We start from the raw sequence: 16,119 nt of genomic DNA, 5'->3' as shown, positions 1-16,119 counted from the left end.
GCGCGCTTTCACTCGCACCTACAGCATGCGGCGCGTGGTGGCGGTGTTGTCGATCTTGGACTTTATAAGGAACATTACGGCGGCAGCGTCAACGACGGCAACTTCTTCCTTCTTCTTTCTCGGGTTTTACGCGCCAAAATCACTTCCAATTAGGAGGCACGCCGTAGTGGAGGGCTCCGGATTACTTTTGACCACCTGGGGTTTCTAAATGCGAAGGTGTTCTTGCCGGCGGCTCTGTTTGTTGTCCCGCGTCCCACACCCACCCCCCCCCCCCCCCAGCGCATGCGCGTCCCCTCCCCATCCATCTCCTCTCCTACGCTCCCCCCTTTCTCTCCCCTACGAATCCTGTACGGAGCAGTGTTGCCAGGTCCGATGAGGCGGCGTAGCCAAAAGCTACAGAAGTTGTAGCCCAAATGTATCCAAATAGAAAAAAGTGCAAAATATTTCGTAGCCAAATATAGCCATTTTTATTACAATTTAATTTGTGTATACATTTTCACATTCGACTACGGCAGTCCTTTTTTGCACAACCCGTCGTAACAAAATGTCCGTGCCGCCGTGACGGTCGGCCCTTTACATCAACAACAGGGACATTATGTTTGCACAGAACGCTTTTTGGTTGGCCCCGGAAGCTCTTAAGTTCTAGCGAATCGCTGCATAGGGCGAATCTGTGCTTTTATTTTAAGGCAGGTAGTACTACGTTAATATTTTTATTTATTTACAGTAATATTGTTACGGGTTATTCTGTTAAGAGAGGGTTTCTTGGGACACGACGCAACCGACGGTCTTGAGCGCCAGCCTAGGTTCCGTGATCCCTTGGCAAAAACGTCCTTTTCTTCCACACCTCGTATCTGCGTCCCACTGCAGCTTATGGCACATACCCAAATAACACAACACTTTCACGCTTGTAACAATATTAACTACGAACTCTGCTTTTTAGCTGTCCCGAACACAAAATACTGTTCACCGTCATCGATCTCTCACGTTATCTCTGCCTACGGCGTAGAAGTTTAGCTGTCCGGCGATCTGCGATGGCGATGTGCCCACGGCTTCTTTTTTTATGAGCTAAAACAAGTCTTTCGCGCTGTGATATCTCGCGTTATTTGCCTCATCGTCCAATCTTGTTTTCTCGTTTTTTTGTTTTGTTTTTTCAATTAGCTTGGCCCGGATTAGCTGGGACACACACTACCTATATAGTGTCAATTTGGATTAACCTGGTCGCCATCTTAGATCTCGAGCACCCAAGAGAGAGAGAGAGAGAGAGAGCAAGGAGAGAAAAGGCAGGGAGGTCAACCAGAAGAGCATCCGGTTTGCTACCCTGCACTAGGCGTAAGGGAAAGGGGAAATAGAAAGAGAAAAATAGGGAGAGAATGAGCACTGAGTACACGTGGAACGATGTACAGGGACACTATAGGCGGTCTCTTAAACCGGTGCACTTCAAATACTGTACTAATGCAGGCAACGCTTTTTGTGCCAGTGACGGGTGTAGCCACGGTCCGAGTATCTTTGACTCAGAGAATGGTCTCGAGTCCAGCCGGTTTAAAGTTGTCCTGAGAAAGAGGCGTTGTACGTCGTAGCGAGGACAGGTACACAATAGGTGCTGGATGGTTTCCTCGCACATACAGTAGTCGCACATCGGGCTCTCGGCCATTCCCATACGATGTGAGTAAGCGTTCGTGAACGCCACTCCCAGCCACAAGCGCCAAGCACATGCGTTGAGAAAAGGGGCAGACAACAGATACCGCTCACTGTCTGATTTGGTGTAAGCGAAGCTTTAAAAGATTACTGCGCAAACCGGCACACTAGTGTAAGAAGCGCGCAGTCGTTTTCGGCGACGAGCACGTCCCGAACTAACTCGCTCGAAATGGTAAAAGCCGCGATGGCGTACACAGATCAATGGTAAACAACAAATTGATAACAGTTGTAATGCTGTGAAAACCAGTTACTGTCAAAAAGCAAACCATTTGGATGGCTAATAAAGTTTTAGAAGGGCCCCAAATAACTTTTCGGGTGTTAGCATTGGGGCATGCCGGAATGAAGAGTTTTGGAATAGGCGTTTTGCGTTTGCGGATAGCGTGTTGCGTTTGCAGCGTCACTACGGCGTCAAAGAAAAGCTGTTATAAATATTAAAATAAAATATACCATTTTATGATAAGAAAAGTAATTTAGACTTTCGTGTTTTCGTCTTTAATTACAATTTAGAACTTATTCTATTAGCGGCAAGCAACTTGTTGCGCTTAGTTTTCAGTAACCAACATTACGTACCTTCACACAGCCAAGTCAATCCGTGACAGGCCTACGAGCCATGAAATCGATAATTGAATTCGGAATCAGCGGCGTATAATGAATCAATCTTCATAACACATGTTAGTTGAGAGAAAGCGATAACCGCAATCACTTCTTCTAGCTTACAAACTTCACGCGTTACCACGAATAGAGCCCAGTTTTGTGCTAGGTTACAGCCGTCGCTTCGATGGGCGCCGCCATGCTAGTTGACGAAAGCTTTTGGGGTAGATTTTGGGGCTCCCACTAAGTCGATGAAATAGCGTGCCCGACGCAAAACCCAAACACAGCTTGCGTCTTGCGCATGCGCAATGGCTTCGACGCTATTTCTTTGGGGCCCCAATACGTTTGAGGCCCCTATTCTAAAACTCTAATAATTGCTGGGGTTTTACGTGCCAAAACCACGATATGATTGGGAGGCATGACGCAGTGGGGGACTCCGGATTAATTTTGACCACCTCGGGTTCTTTAACGTACACCTGAGTACAGGAATGTTCCTGCATTTCGCCTTGATCGAAATGCGGTCGCCGTGGCCGAGAATCAAACCCGCGTCATCGAGCCAGCAGCACGACACCTCACAAGCTAAGCTAACACGGTGGGGGAAGTTCATGTGACGTGGTGCACTGATGTCATCGTGGCAAACATGTTTCGATAATGGCAGAATGAGTATCTGCATCCATGACGTTACGGGGAAACCATCCAGAAGTAAAAGTACCAGAACCCACCTTTGGCTCGGGGTCTTGCTCCCATTCTTTTTTATACGTTCTCGCACTTCCCCATGTTTGGATTCTCCTCCTTGAGGAGGATCCGATCTTACGTCCAACCTATCGAAATTAATCCCAAATTTAAGTACAAAGAAATATTCATCTAGCAGGAAAAGGAAAATGGCAGTAAAGATTTGCGCCAGAAACGTGCAGTAGATCGAAAGCTGTGCCCGGCGCGATACTTCATCCGGAAGACATGGCCATGAACACACTTGAGCGTGTCATCCACCCGTGCTTCCCTTCTTTCATGTCGGCGCCACGATCACCTGATGGCCCCGACCGTATGTTATTGCTCTCCCTTCCTAAGCATAGCCATGTTAGTACAGTGTACTGTGAAAAACCCACTACTCCCAGGTTCATCCCGATGCCCGGTGATCGGGTGCCTAACGGTCAAGCAGGGTGTAAGTTTAAGTGCATCAAAGAGCAAAGCCACCGGCGCAGACAACAGCGCAGAGAGGCAATGAAAGGCAGGGGGGGGGGGGGAGGTCATTTCCCGCACGCACACACGCACAGCCACGCGGCCGGCTGATGATAAGTGGTTCTTGAGGGAAAGGGAAAGGTTGGCGCTATCTTCTGCAGCCCTTGAGGGAGCACGGCTCAGCGCCAACTCAGTCAGCTAAAACACAGCCTTCGAGATTTGCTTCTACCCGATCAGAGCCACCTCTGGAGCTTGGATTAGGGCGCCACATATAGCCCAAACACAGCCAAGTCGCAGATTTTCAGTAGCCCAAATATAGCCACGTAGCCAACTCGTCCAAGTCGACGCGAAAAAAATTTTCCCGTAGCCCAATTTGGCTATATATAGCCAAACCTGGCAACACTGCCCACAACCCCACAACGCATACGCGTCCCCTCCCCCTCTCTCCCCTCTCCTACGCTCCCCCTTTCTCTCCTCTAGGAATACTCTACGGAGCGGTGCCCGCGTGCCACACCCTTACAGCGCATGCGCGTCCCCTCCCCCTCTCTCTCCTCTCCATGCTCCCCCTTTCTCTCCTCTAGGAATCCGGAGCGGCGCGCTCGAGAGGTGGTGAGACAGCTGCATACTTCGCTGGGGGCACCACGGTAGTTACGCGGTATGAAAATGACCGAGCGCGCGCGCCTCATTCTCTCTCCTGTGCAGCGCCGCGATGAGCACTCGGGCCGCTACCGCGAAACCATCTCCCGCTCAAGCTAACCATCTCCCCGCTGTTTCGCATCCACACATGGTTCCCTTTAGGGGGAGATGGAGTAATTTTTTTAACGTGCACTACAACGCAAGCACATGGGCGTTTTTGTCAACGACGGCATATTGCGCCTGGAGTGTCCATATAATTGCTATCGCAATAAAATAAAAAAAGACTGCATCATCCAACCGTCAATAGCACTGAGAGATCAACTATATTATCTGTGTAGTACGATACATTGAAAAAATGTTCGCAATACCAGTTGTATTTATTCTTGTCGACCTCTTTGCACTGGCTTTACTCAACATCGTTAAAAAAACATGGCCGTTTCGCCACCTATGCGTGTGGCATCGTCAGTACACAAATGGTTCTATAGAGCAGAATACATCCTATTTATCTACCACGCCGTCGTGGACATCCGGCAGGGGTCACGGTAAAAAGTGCAGGCCGACTGGTCATGGCGGATAAACCATGATTCCACAACTTTACTCGGGCCCCATCGCTGCTTCCGTGCCAACGTTTTGACATTATTGAAAACAAACGCGTGTCCTTTTGTCAAGCGATGATCCTCCATTTCCGTCTTCGTGACGTCATATATGTGTTCGTAGAGACGTGTACCGCGTCGCCGTTCTGTCTCGTAAATATAGCCGGCGTTTCAGTCCAAGCTGTCCACCTTGTATAGACGACACCGCTTTGTTCGTCATGCGGTGTTCGGTGCTTTGGCTTCGGAAACTCGCCGTAACATCGCCGATGAAAGCACCGGTGGTATCTGCGAGAACTTCAGCGCAATATTTCTGTGCCAAAGCGAAGAATTGCCCTAGAGCAGCGCCACTAATTACCCTTTCCTTCATTTTGAGAGCTTACTTATTATTACTTACTTATCTTATTCCTTCCATTCAGGTGACTGCCATTACTGTTCTACCGGCGCACTTACGGGCTGTTCTAGACGAGATGAAGAGCACGGGAAACCCGCTCAAGGGCGTTCGCCGCATCGGCATCGGAGGTAGCGTGTTTCCAGAAGCCCTCTACAAGGAAGTGCAATCCGCGTTTGGCGACTTTGAGTGTCTGCTGAACGGATACGCTCTGACTGAGTCTATGGGGCTCCTATGCTCACCGTCCATTCACGCGGTCACTGGCATGGACGTTGGATTCCCAGCTCCGTCTTCGGAAATTAAGGTGTGTGCAGCGACGTAGCGTAAATTAGGCCCTTTGAGTACTAAATAAAAATATCACCATGTACTTGTTATTGCGACTTGTATTAGCAGGTTTTTAAATTCGCGATATTCTCCTAGGAGATTTAGCCACAATCTATAATCGACTCGCAGTTGTGATCGTTTGTTCAATGTGACTTATACTAGCTTAGAGTATCAAATGTCCCATTACACGCTTGTAGTAGGCCTTAGCATTGTCATTGTAACCACCTGTGCATCTGTGATCTCTGCATCTTTAGTAAGGGCTAGCCGTAATTTTCATTGCTTTTCTAGACAGGCTTGTGTTACTGAACCGTACTATGAGAGGCTTTGGCACGTAAAACCCCAGAAAGAAGAAGAAGTAAAAAGAAGAGACGGTGAGTGGCGGCTCTAACTGCTCGGAGCGGGAAGTGGTCGAGCGCGGAGTAATAGAAGTGGCGGTGAAAGATGACGGGCGGAGGGAAATTTGGTTTGGCTGAGAAGCTCACTTCATGGGCACTACGGTGTCGCGGCTGCTGACCCGTTTTTAGCCCTCTTTGCAACCATGCATCTACCATTTGAAACTCGCTTGATCATAGCATACATAATACATAGACAATTCATTACCATATGTCATGGCGCTCTTTGGCGACAGCTGCCCTTGCGCCATTACACCACAGATAGTCAACATCATAATGGGATGTCAAAGCCAGTGAAGTTGTGTAAAACAAGTAGGTACAATGGCAGATACACGGAAGGACGTGGGCGGCCAGAACCCGCATCTACGTCGCAGAAATTGTGGATGTCCGAGTCGGCAAAGCATATGTTCTTTGGAGGCAGACGGGCAATGCGATGACTGGACATCGTGTGTGTTTTTCTCTAGTCCTTGTAAATCTGGAAGTCGCACAAGCAGTTTCACAAGCTGCATATGCGAGTAAAGGTGTCAGCAGTAATGCTTTCTAAGCATTTCATGTGATAAATGTTAGTTGCGAATTCTCCGAATAAGTACTACATGACGATTTTCGCGCATAATGGAAGTCGCTCGGGAGGAGGATGTGAAGGCGTCAGAGGCGTGTGATTTGCGCAGTTGAAATGTGGCAATGTTTAGTGTGGCATTGGTTCGAAGATTATTGACACTCTAAACCAAATCACACTGAAAGGGGCAAGCTCTCGGTGTTGGCTCCATCTAATCACCTGTTTCGGGTTGCGCGTGATGTTCGCAGCCCACGGATTAACCAGGCGGTTGCCAAGTCAGGTAATGAGCGGAGTTAGTACTTTGAAATCACTTCTGGAACCGCTAGTGGCGTGGCGCGCCGGCGTGCATTAACGCGGAAATTTTCGTATTCCGCGCGATGCGAGTAAAGCAAAGAAAAAAAAATAATTACGAAGGCCAAAGTGTGATCAAAATAATTGAATGGAATAAAGGTGCAATAACAGTTTTGCCACGAAAAGTACGCCCGGACTTCGAAAACCGTAAACTCCTTTAACAAATCTTCTTTGCATAGCCGCGTAATTAGACAACAAAATTATCCCCGTTGCGGTCGAAAAGAGATGACCATACAGCGTAGGTCTCATAATGATATGTGATATGAGTGTTCTGGCTCCAGTTTTATTTCTTATATACATTAATGACCTGCCATTTCATATTCCTGTCAATGTTAGACTTTTTGCTGACGATTCTGTTCTGTATCACGTAATTAATTCGTATAAGGATCATGTAGCTTTGAAGGACGCTTTATCATTAGTACACAAATGGTGTAACGAATGGCAAATGACTTTGAGCATTTAAAAATCGGCTACACTATCAATTACGAGTAAAAACACAGATCAGATTTCAACTACACTATAAATAACGCCACACTTTACGCAGTGAATGAGTTCAAGTACCTTGGCTTGACATTAACACACGACTCTAGATTGGAACGCAATGTTAACAACGTTACCTCGACCGCACAAAAAAAATTTTTCTTCCTAAACAGACGTCTCAGACTAGCAACCCCAAACACAAAGCTACTATCACATAACACATTTGTCAGATCAGTATGAGAATATGCTAATGTTGTTCGGTTTCCTTTCACTAAATAACTCATTAACAAACTGGAAGCAGTTCAAAGGAAGGCACTAAGATGTATTTACAATATATATAGGTTAACAGACTCACCCACGGAATCGCTAAAACAGGCCGGTATGCTTACCTTACAAAACCGAGCAAAGCTTGCGCGGTTTAAAATGGTGTACCAACTTATTCATAACGAATTATAAATAGAGAGCTCAAAATACTTATCCATAACACAAACACGACCCACCCGACATAAACACACTCTATTATTAAACGAACACTCAATTCATACGGAATGTCATAAGCATTCCTTTTTTTCCTTTAATGACCCTACCATTACAAACAGCCCAACCTTATCTGCTTTTTTAACATTAGTCGAAAACAAATTGCATGCTTCACAATTCTGACCTACATGTGTTACCATTCATTTCTGTGCCATTTTATTCTATTTTATTGTATATATAATCCCAATTTATATATAGATTATCACCTCTTGTGTACACCTAATATTAGTACCTTGTACTTTGTCATAGCTGAGTTCCATTGTTTATTTATACTAACTTTACCTATTTACCAGTTGTTTATTATAAAGTTTTCTGCCTTGTATGATTCTGTTATTACTTTCTACGATTCTCTACCACTTATAATTGTTATCCTATTTCATTACCTCTTGCTATTCCTAAGCATATGCAATGAGGATTAAGGATTATAAACAGGGATAAGGTGCCTCAGAAAGACTGGCCAGCGTTTCGATAGGAGGACCTATCTTCGTGAAAGGCGGCCTCGTCATCCTCGGCGGGTTAGTTTTAAAGGGTTAGTGGAGTGATGTCACGTCGATGTCCACTGTGGCTGGCTGTAAAGGGAGAGACTGAAAAGAAAATGAGCGCCTGCGCTTGACTGGCTAGGCGCGGTTTCTAAGACGAGGGGACAAGAGCGGGAGAGCGAGAAAGTGGCAAAAAATTTATAAAAAAGGTAAAAAAAAAGAAAAACCATGAGAGGGGGTTGGGGGAGCGAAAGGCGAGTGAGCGTTCGGAGGAGTCGTGGTCGGCGTGCGTTTGGGGTCCCTGAAGAGCCGGTCAGTGTGCAGGTCACAATACGAGTTGAAAGCGTGACTTGAGTAGCGTAGCATCAAGGCATCGGGTAATTTTGTGGTTGACAGGGAGCAGCTTGGTCCGTCACGGGACGTTAGCCTCACTAGTTCGCCCTAGGCGTCGTCGCGGCGGTATACAGAATTGGCGAGACCTTGCGTGGTCAAGGCGCCGAAAAAGGTATCCTGGCGTCTGGGATTTTGGAATGTCTCGGTGTGGATCGTGTGTGGAAAAAAAAAACGGCGCAGGAGGGTGACAGTGTAGAAAAAATATAATTAGAAATTTAAACATGGGGGGGAGGGGGGGTACAACTGGAGACAGGTACACCTGTCTCCAGTTGCTTCTGGAGACAGGTGTACCTGGAAAAGCGCTCGTATGGTTGATCAATGCGTAAAAGCATGGAGGACGATAATAAATTGAGTCGTAGGGGAGATGCAGGGAAGAACTGGAAATGGAAGAATAGGTGAGGTTGAGGGGAACAAGAAAAAAAAAGGAGGAAGGAAGAAAGAAGAAAAAAAAACTATTAAAAAAACGGCACAGGATGGTGACAGCGGAAGAAATATAATTTGAAACATGAACACTGAGGGGACAGGTGTACCTGGAAAAGCGTTCGTATGGTTTATCAATGAGTAAAAGCATGGAGGAGGATAATAAATTCAGTGGTAGGGGAGATGCAGTGAAGAACTGGAAATGGAAGAATAGGTGAGGTTGAGCATCGAGATTAGCTGGAGGTTTAACTTATTTTGCGCCTTTGTTAATGGTATAACAATTTAAGGTTTATGTTACTGCTTTTAGCGATTCTAAGTTGCCACGCGATAAATTCATCCCCGTGGGGTGCAGGCATTTAAACTTGTGTATGAGGTATGATTCTGTATATTTTCTCTCGCGAGGTGAACGAAAATGTGTTTGTAGTATATAGAGTCTTGCTTCATCAAATATATGGCCGTGCTCATTGAAGTGGCTGGCTACTGCTTTAGGTAAATTGTGTTTTGTATCCGCGCGATGGCCGTTAAGTCTCGTGTGCATTTCTTGTCCAGTCTCACCTATGTATTGCTTGTTACAAGCTTGTAACAAGCAATACATAGGTGAGACTGGACAAGAAATGCACACGAGACTTAACGGCCATCGCGCGGATACAAAACACAATTTACCTAAAGCAGTAGCCAGCCACTTCAATGAGCACGGCCATATATTTGATGAAGCAAGACTCTATATACTACAAACAAATTTTCGTTCACCTCGCGAGAGAAAATATACAGAATCATACCTCATACACAAGTTTAAATGCCTGCACCCCACGGGGATGAATTTATCGCGTGGCAACTTAGAATCGCTAAAGCAGTAACATAAACCTTAAATTGTTATACCATTAACAAAGGCGCAAAACAAGTTAAACCTCCAGCTAATCTCGATGCTCAACCTCACCTATTCTTCCATTTCCAGTTCTTCACTGCATCTCCCCTACCACTCAATTTATTATCCTCCTCCATGCTTTTACTCATTGATAAACCATACGAACGCTTTTCCAAGTACACCTGTCCCCTCAGTGTTCATGTTTCAAATTATATTTCTTCCGCTGTCACCCTCCTGTGCCGTTTTTTTAATAGTTTTTTTCTTCTTCTTTCTTCCTTCCTCTTTTTTTTTTCTTGTTCCCCTCAACCTCACCTATTCTTCCATTTCCAGTTCTTCCCTGCATCTCCCCTACCACTCAATTTATTATCGTCCTCCATGCTTTTACGCATTGATCAACCATACGAGCGCTTTTCCAGGTACACCTGCCTCCAGAAGCAACTGGAGACAGGTGTACCTGTCTCCAGTTGTACCTCCCCCCCCCCCCCCATGTTTAAATTTCTAATTATATTGTTTCTACACTGTCACCCTCCTGCGCCGTTTTTTTTTTCCACACAAGATCCACACCGAGACAGTCCAAAATCCCAGACGCCAGGATACCTTTTTCGGCGCCTTGACCACACAAGGTCTCGCCAATTCTGTATACCGCCGCGACGACGCCTAGGGCGAACTAGTGAGGCTAACGTCCTGTGACGGACCAAGCTGCTCCCTGTCAACCACAAAATTACCCGATGCCTTGATGCTACGCTACTCAAGTCATGCTTTCAACTCGTATTGTGACCTGCACACTGACCGGCTCTTCAGGGACCCCAAACGCACGCCGACCACGACTCCTCCGAACGCTCACTCGCCTTTCGCTCCCCCAACCCCCTCTGATGGTTTTTCTTTTTTTTTTCCTTTTTTATAATTTTTTTGCCACTTTCTCGCTCTCCCGCTCTTGTCCCCTCGTCTCAGAAACCGCGCCTAGCCAGTCAAGCGCAGGCGCTCATTTTCTTTTCAGTCTCTCCCTTTACAGCCAGCCACAGCGGACATCGACGTGACGTCACTCCACTAACCCTTTAAAACTAACCCGCCGAGGATGACGAGGCCGCCTTTGACGAAGATAGGTCCTCCTATCGAAACGTTGGCCAGCCTTTCTGAGGCACCTTATCCCTGTTTATAATCCTTATTCCTCGTGTGCTACTCCATTAGTCAGCCTTCATTTTTGATTAAGCATATGCAATGTATATGTTGTAATTAATGCTACGATTTCGTTCACCTTTGACAATTGTCTCCCTTTTTTTTACTCTCGTTCATTTTTAATACGATTTATTTGCTTTATTATTTCTGCCAACCTTACTGTTTTTCTTTGCTAATTGTCAATGTATTGTATGTAAACTAGATATTGTATTAATTGTTATCGTTATATTGTAAGACAACTATGTGCATGCCCTTCTGTTATGATCCCTGATGGGATCGACAGTGTTAATAAATAAATAATAAATAAATATATCGTACACGTTTTTCTTTGATCGGCTTGGTTGAATTGAGCGGAGAAAGCGTCGCAGAGCGTGGCCTGCGGGTTTTTGTGTTTGCTCTACTGAAACCTCTCTGAACGGCCTGAAAAAAATTGTGCGCGTAGGATTTTGTAGAAAAAGATGACAAAAGTGCGCGTATAAAAATGTAATTATTAATGTTTATTTCTGCTTCATTGCACTTCAAAGCGAATATACACTCACCGCCACATCTGAGCAGAAAGTTTTTGTAGATGAGCAGGTAGACCAGCAAAACTGTCCGACAATCATCGCTAGAAACTAGCTTGACAAAACATGCTTAGCTATCGGATCTTAATAATTTTTTGGGCGTGAAACTATAAAATATTCCCTCGCAGGTTGTCGACACACTGACGCGAAAGAAGCTTGGACCGAACCAGATTGGAGAGATTTGCTTTCGCATTCCGTCCATAATCAAGGAATACTACAAGAGGCCAAAAGAGACAGCCGAGCTCTTCGATCAGGAAGGCTGGTGCAAGTCAGGTACAGCAATTACCTTTGATACGCTTAGTACACCAAATATTTTTAAGTGATGTGTTAGCTTAGACAAATATATGTGTGCAACTAATATTTTTATATTCTTGCCTGTGAAGCCCGTCCACGGAGCAATAAGTAAGAGGCATTCCTAGAATGCGGAGCAAGTTGTTAAATCGGGTCACATATTGTGATAGCCAGGCAGTACTTTTTGACGCGCTGCTCCACGCACATTGTTGCTCGTTTTGACAGCACGGCATAATGACAGTGGCAGTAAAGATTTTCCAGTTTCATTACGGCTGGTGTTACTGTATGCCGGTAAAGACACGGATAAATAACCTTGTTCTATAAATTTGGCGCGAAATAAACTAACGCAGTGGTAAAAGTTACTTCACTGTGTTGTCTGAAGCCATATCTTAGCAAACGGGTGAAAGAACAAACGCCGAGAAAGTGAAGAGAGAACAGAGAGCGTTCGTCTTGTGTTTGTTTTCTCATGTTCATGTTTTGTTTCTCTGCGCTGAACCTAAGGTGCACTGAGAATGCACGCATCACCTTTAATGATATTCTGTGTCAAGATGTTCGCATGATTCTTGGACCGTTGGGCGTACTACTCGCTTAATACAAGCTTTTTTATCGCTATTTGAAACATGCATGTCTGTGATCAGCAACAACATCATTTTCATACAGGAGACGCCGGGTACTATGATGAATTTGGCAGGGTGTACATTGTACAGCGGCTAAAGGAAATGATCAAGTGCATGGACAATCAGGTGGTGCCTGGCGAACTCGAGGAGTTGCTCTTTGAAGAGCACTCGGAGTACATCTCCGATGTTGTCGTAGTGGGACTGCCACATCCGAAATACGGACAGGCACCGGCTGCGGTAGTAGTGCTCAAGCATCCAAGTATCAGCGAAGAACAGGCTCACGACATTGCCCACAAGATCAAAGCAACCATTTCAGGTTGGTGCTTTATGGTACATAGCGGAACGCAGTTTTAAAAAATTACGGTATTTTTACAACATGTCCGTCACATGGAGTGCAACCCTGAATGTATCGAAAACAGTGCTAATGCACCGTATTTACGTATCGGCTACTTAACACCATTTGACTTCACGTCGCTTATGGCGTGAAGTAGTTAGCGTTTCGAATGTCCTCCATTTAATTTGGTTTCATCGCATTACTCAGATCAGGGAATTTGTTATAGCAAAGGTTGTTGCGTACAACACGGAAAGCACTCCCTCTTTCAATGGCCAGTTTTAAAATGGCTCTTGGGCAGATGTCTCGCAAACCTAATTTAATATTATTTCCAAATTTCTGGTGAATAGAGCGGCTGTATTTGTCTCTTCTATTTTTAATGCAAACTTTTTCACCAGAAAGACAGAACAGAAATTTCCGTTTCTAGCCTTTCGTGAGATCAGTATTCGTAGGCTTTATAATACCGTGCGTCCTGATAAGAGGCTTGCCGGACCAGCCTGCGGTATCACCAGTATAATCCAAGCCGAAGTCATCCACCGACAGCCTGAATTCACGCTTTGCTTGAGGCTATAATTCGCTTTCCACATCCATCGCCTCCGTTTGAATGGCAAATGCCAATCTTACAGCAGGGCCTATAATAAATCAGCAAATGTCATAATAAAACACGGCAAGTTAGCACGCGGAAAGAACCACTCGTAAGACAAAGGTCGAAATACAACAATAGAACCGTTCACATTGTAAGAAAGGAGAGTCAAAAGAATAATGCTGCAGCATATTCGGACTTCTCTGATACCGTCAACATACTGAATTTCTAGTCAATTTTGTATAACAGTTTGTAATGGATATTGTTGGGAAGCTCCTGACTAGAGCAACACTACAAGTTGTGGTACCCAATTTGGGGGAACAGATATCCAAACAGTTGCTAGTCGCAGAATTTCGAATACACGGGCAACGCTTGTTTGCCACCTGATTTAAATTCAGCATTTATACATGGTGTATATTTAGACAAATCATTATCAAGGTAATAAAGAACCTGATGGCGCAATATGTTGGCGGCATCTTTCTATAGTATTGTATAGTGTCTGTAGAAGCTAAAGCACCGACACGTTTCAAGTGTCCGGCACCTGTTCTTCCTATGCTGCATGCAACAGTACGACCACCTCAGTCAATTCTCTAAAGAAGACCAATAATCAAACTTTATTATAAATACAGTAGTACTGAAAAAAAAGTTCCCAAGGTACAAACTGCAGGCGGGACCTCCTATATTAATACAATTGAAATTACTATGGCGCACCAATAATAAAGAGTAAAATCTGTGTAATGGACTGCAGTCACAAGAACACGAACAACCATTTCAGTAGCTAGCATGAATATCCTGAAACACACAATTTCAGTTAATGGGACAAAGCATTTACTGCATGTCGTAAACTGCGACTGATTTATGATGGAAAGTGGCGTCATATATTTGTGGTCTTTTTATTTTATTAAAAAATAAACTAGTGCGCAACGCATGGGAAGGAAGGTGCTCGTGAAGTGCATCTCTTTGGTTACCTGCCGTGTGCTTCACACTAGTTTAACCTTGTTAATAATGTACCAAATGGTCCAAACATCTACAATTCTGGAGCTCTTTATATCAATATGACTGAAGCCATGTGCTCGCTGTTGTTACAGCTACGTGTAACACTGATTCACCACCCAAATATTTTTAGCGTTCCTCTCTATTTCGTATCAGTGATCATGTCTCGGGCGGCTTCCGAAGACGAGTAGGTTTTGCCGCGCCATAGTAACAAGAAAATTGGGATTGGTCGGCGCTGATTAATTTCCCATAGTAGGAATTTTAGCATTGAGCAACCACCTCTTTTTGACTAAAAAAACCGCTGTGAAATTGTAATACGGCGTTTGCCTCTCTTTCTCGGCAGATAATTTGGCTGTGCACAAGCGCCTTTACGGAGGCGTGTTCTTCATGGAGACACTACCGAAGACTGAAACTGGAAAAGTCAATAGAAATTGCCTGGTCGAACAGTGCGCACGTAGCATGGCGCTTTGAATTTATTGTAACGTAAACATATGGGCGGCGCAATAAAATTTCACCACGTTCGTTTTCACAAATCTAGCTTTTGGAGGACTTGGGTAGGTTTGCCCACCTGGAAGGTATGACCACGTATTTGAAAGATTTCTTTCATTGGTTTTCTTTAATGGTCAGCATGTTGTTCGAGTCCTTACCATGAAGCCCAGGCCACAGCCAGTAATAGTTGCCCTCCCAGGCCTGTTTCCTCAATAGTTTAGTTTCTAATTGCGTATGTATGAGAGCTTGAATACTGTGTGTTACTGCTGAATTTTCTGTGAGTTACTTCTCAGTGTAATATGTGTATAGCGATTGTGTAGAGGCAACACATGTGTATAGTAATATCGAAATGCCCAGTAGGAGAACCAGAAACTAATAAAAAAATTGCATGGCTTTAGATAGAAACCCCTTATGTACAGGGTGTTTCAGTTAACATTCGCCAAACATTAAAAATATGGAAATGCGTTCTAGCTGGACCAAACCAAAGTAACGTTCTTTGCCGTCGCTTAGAGTTACTCAGATTATTTTTTGCATCCGTAGCAACGGTAGTACCGTAGCAACTGTATTACGGCTAATATGGCTCCGCGAATGGGTTGGGACGGCTAACCAAACTGCCCATAAGCGTTACATTTTTTTATCCGGCTTCCTGGCTATTCGCTAGCACTTTATGCAGGACATGATTAAGAGTGTATCTGTAAGTGCTTACGACTTTCAAGGTAGTATCATTCATGCAGTAACTCGAAGGAGGAGGAAGTTCGATGCAATTTCCACACATAATTTTGCAATTAGGTTGAATAAATTTGATTAACCCTACGTAACAGCAGTTAGAGATAGCGTTCATATAATATTTCCCGATGTTAACATCAGCATGGTCCAAAACGTCGCGAAGAATAACGCAGTCATTGGCCAAAATGCAGATGTTCGAAGAAATTCAGCTTGATAAATTGTTATCGTAAATAAAAAACAGAGGAGAACCCAAAACAAATCCATGGAGAACACTAGATTCAACGGTGCTAAGACGAGAGAAGTGATTACTTCACGTAACGAACTGTGAATGACTAGGAAGAAATGCTCAAGCCACTCAAACGAGTTGGGATCAAGATTCAGTTTACTCAGCTTAAAAGCAAGCAATCTGTGACCGACATTACCGAAAGCTTTGCAAAAATGTGGAAGAAAACGCAGTCTGTTCAAGAACGT

General features: G+C 44.7%; 1 protein-coding gene across 1 annotated transcript in view; it reads left to right on the top strand.

Moving 5' to 3' along the window:
- Positions 1–15,156, top strand: part of LOC119450774 (uncharacterized) — a 95,914-nt gene extending 80,758 nt beyond the window's left edge. Inside the window, exons 7-10 of the mRNA XM_037714278.2 lie at positions 5,111–5,386; positions 11,747–11,891; positions 12,570–12,842; positions 14,777–15,156. Of these exons, the coding sequence (XP_037570206.1) occupies positions 5,111–5,386; positions 11,747–11,891; positions 12,570–12,842; positions 14,777–14,904 (822 nt within the window). The 3' untranslated portion in view covers positions 14,905–15,156. The remainder of the gene's footprint in view (positions 1–5,110; positions 5,387–11,746; positions 11,892–12,569; positions 12,843–14,776) is intronic.
- Positions 15,157–16,119: the final 963 nt, after the last annotated feature.

This window comes from Dermacentor silvarum, chromosome 4, assembly GCF_013339745.2.
Source record: "Dermacentor silvarum isolate Dsil-2018 chromosome 4, BIME_Dsil_1.4, whole genome shotgun sequence".
Taxonomy (NCBI): domain Eukaryota; kingdom Metazoa; phylum Arthropoda; class Arachnida; order Ixodida; family Ixodidae; genus Dermacentor; species Dermacentor silvarum.
The sequence above is the reverse complement of the archived record's forward strand: the minus strand, read 5'-3'. Positions and strand labels throughout refer to the sequence as shown.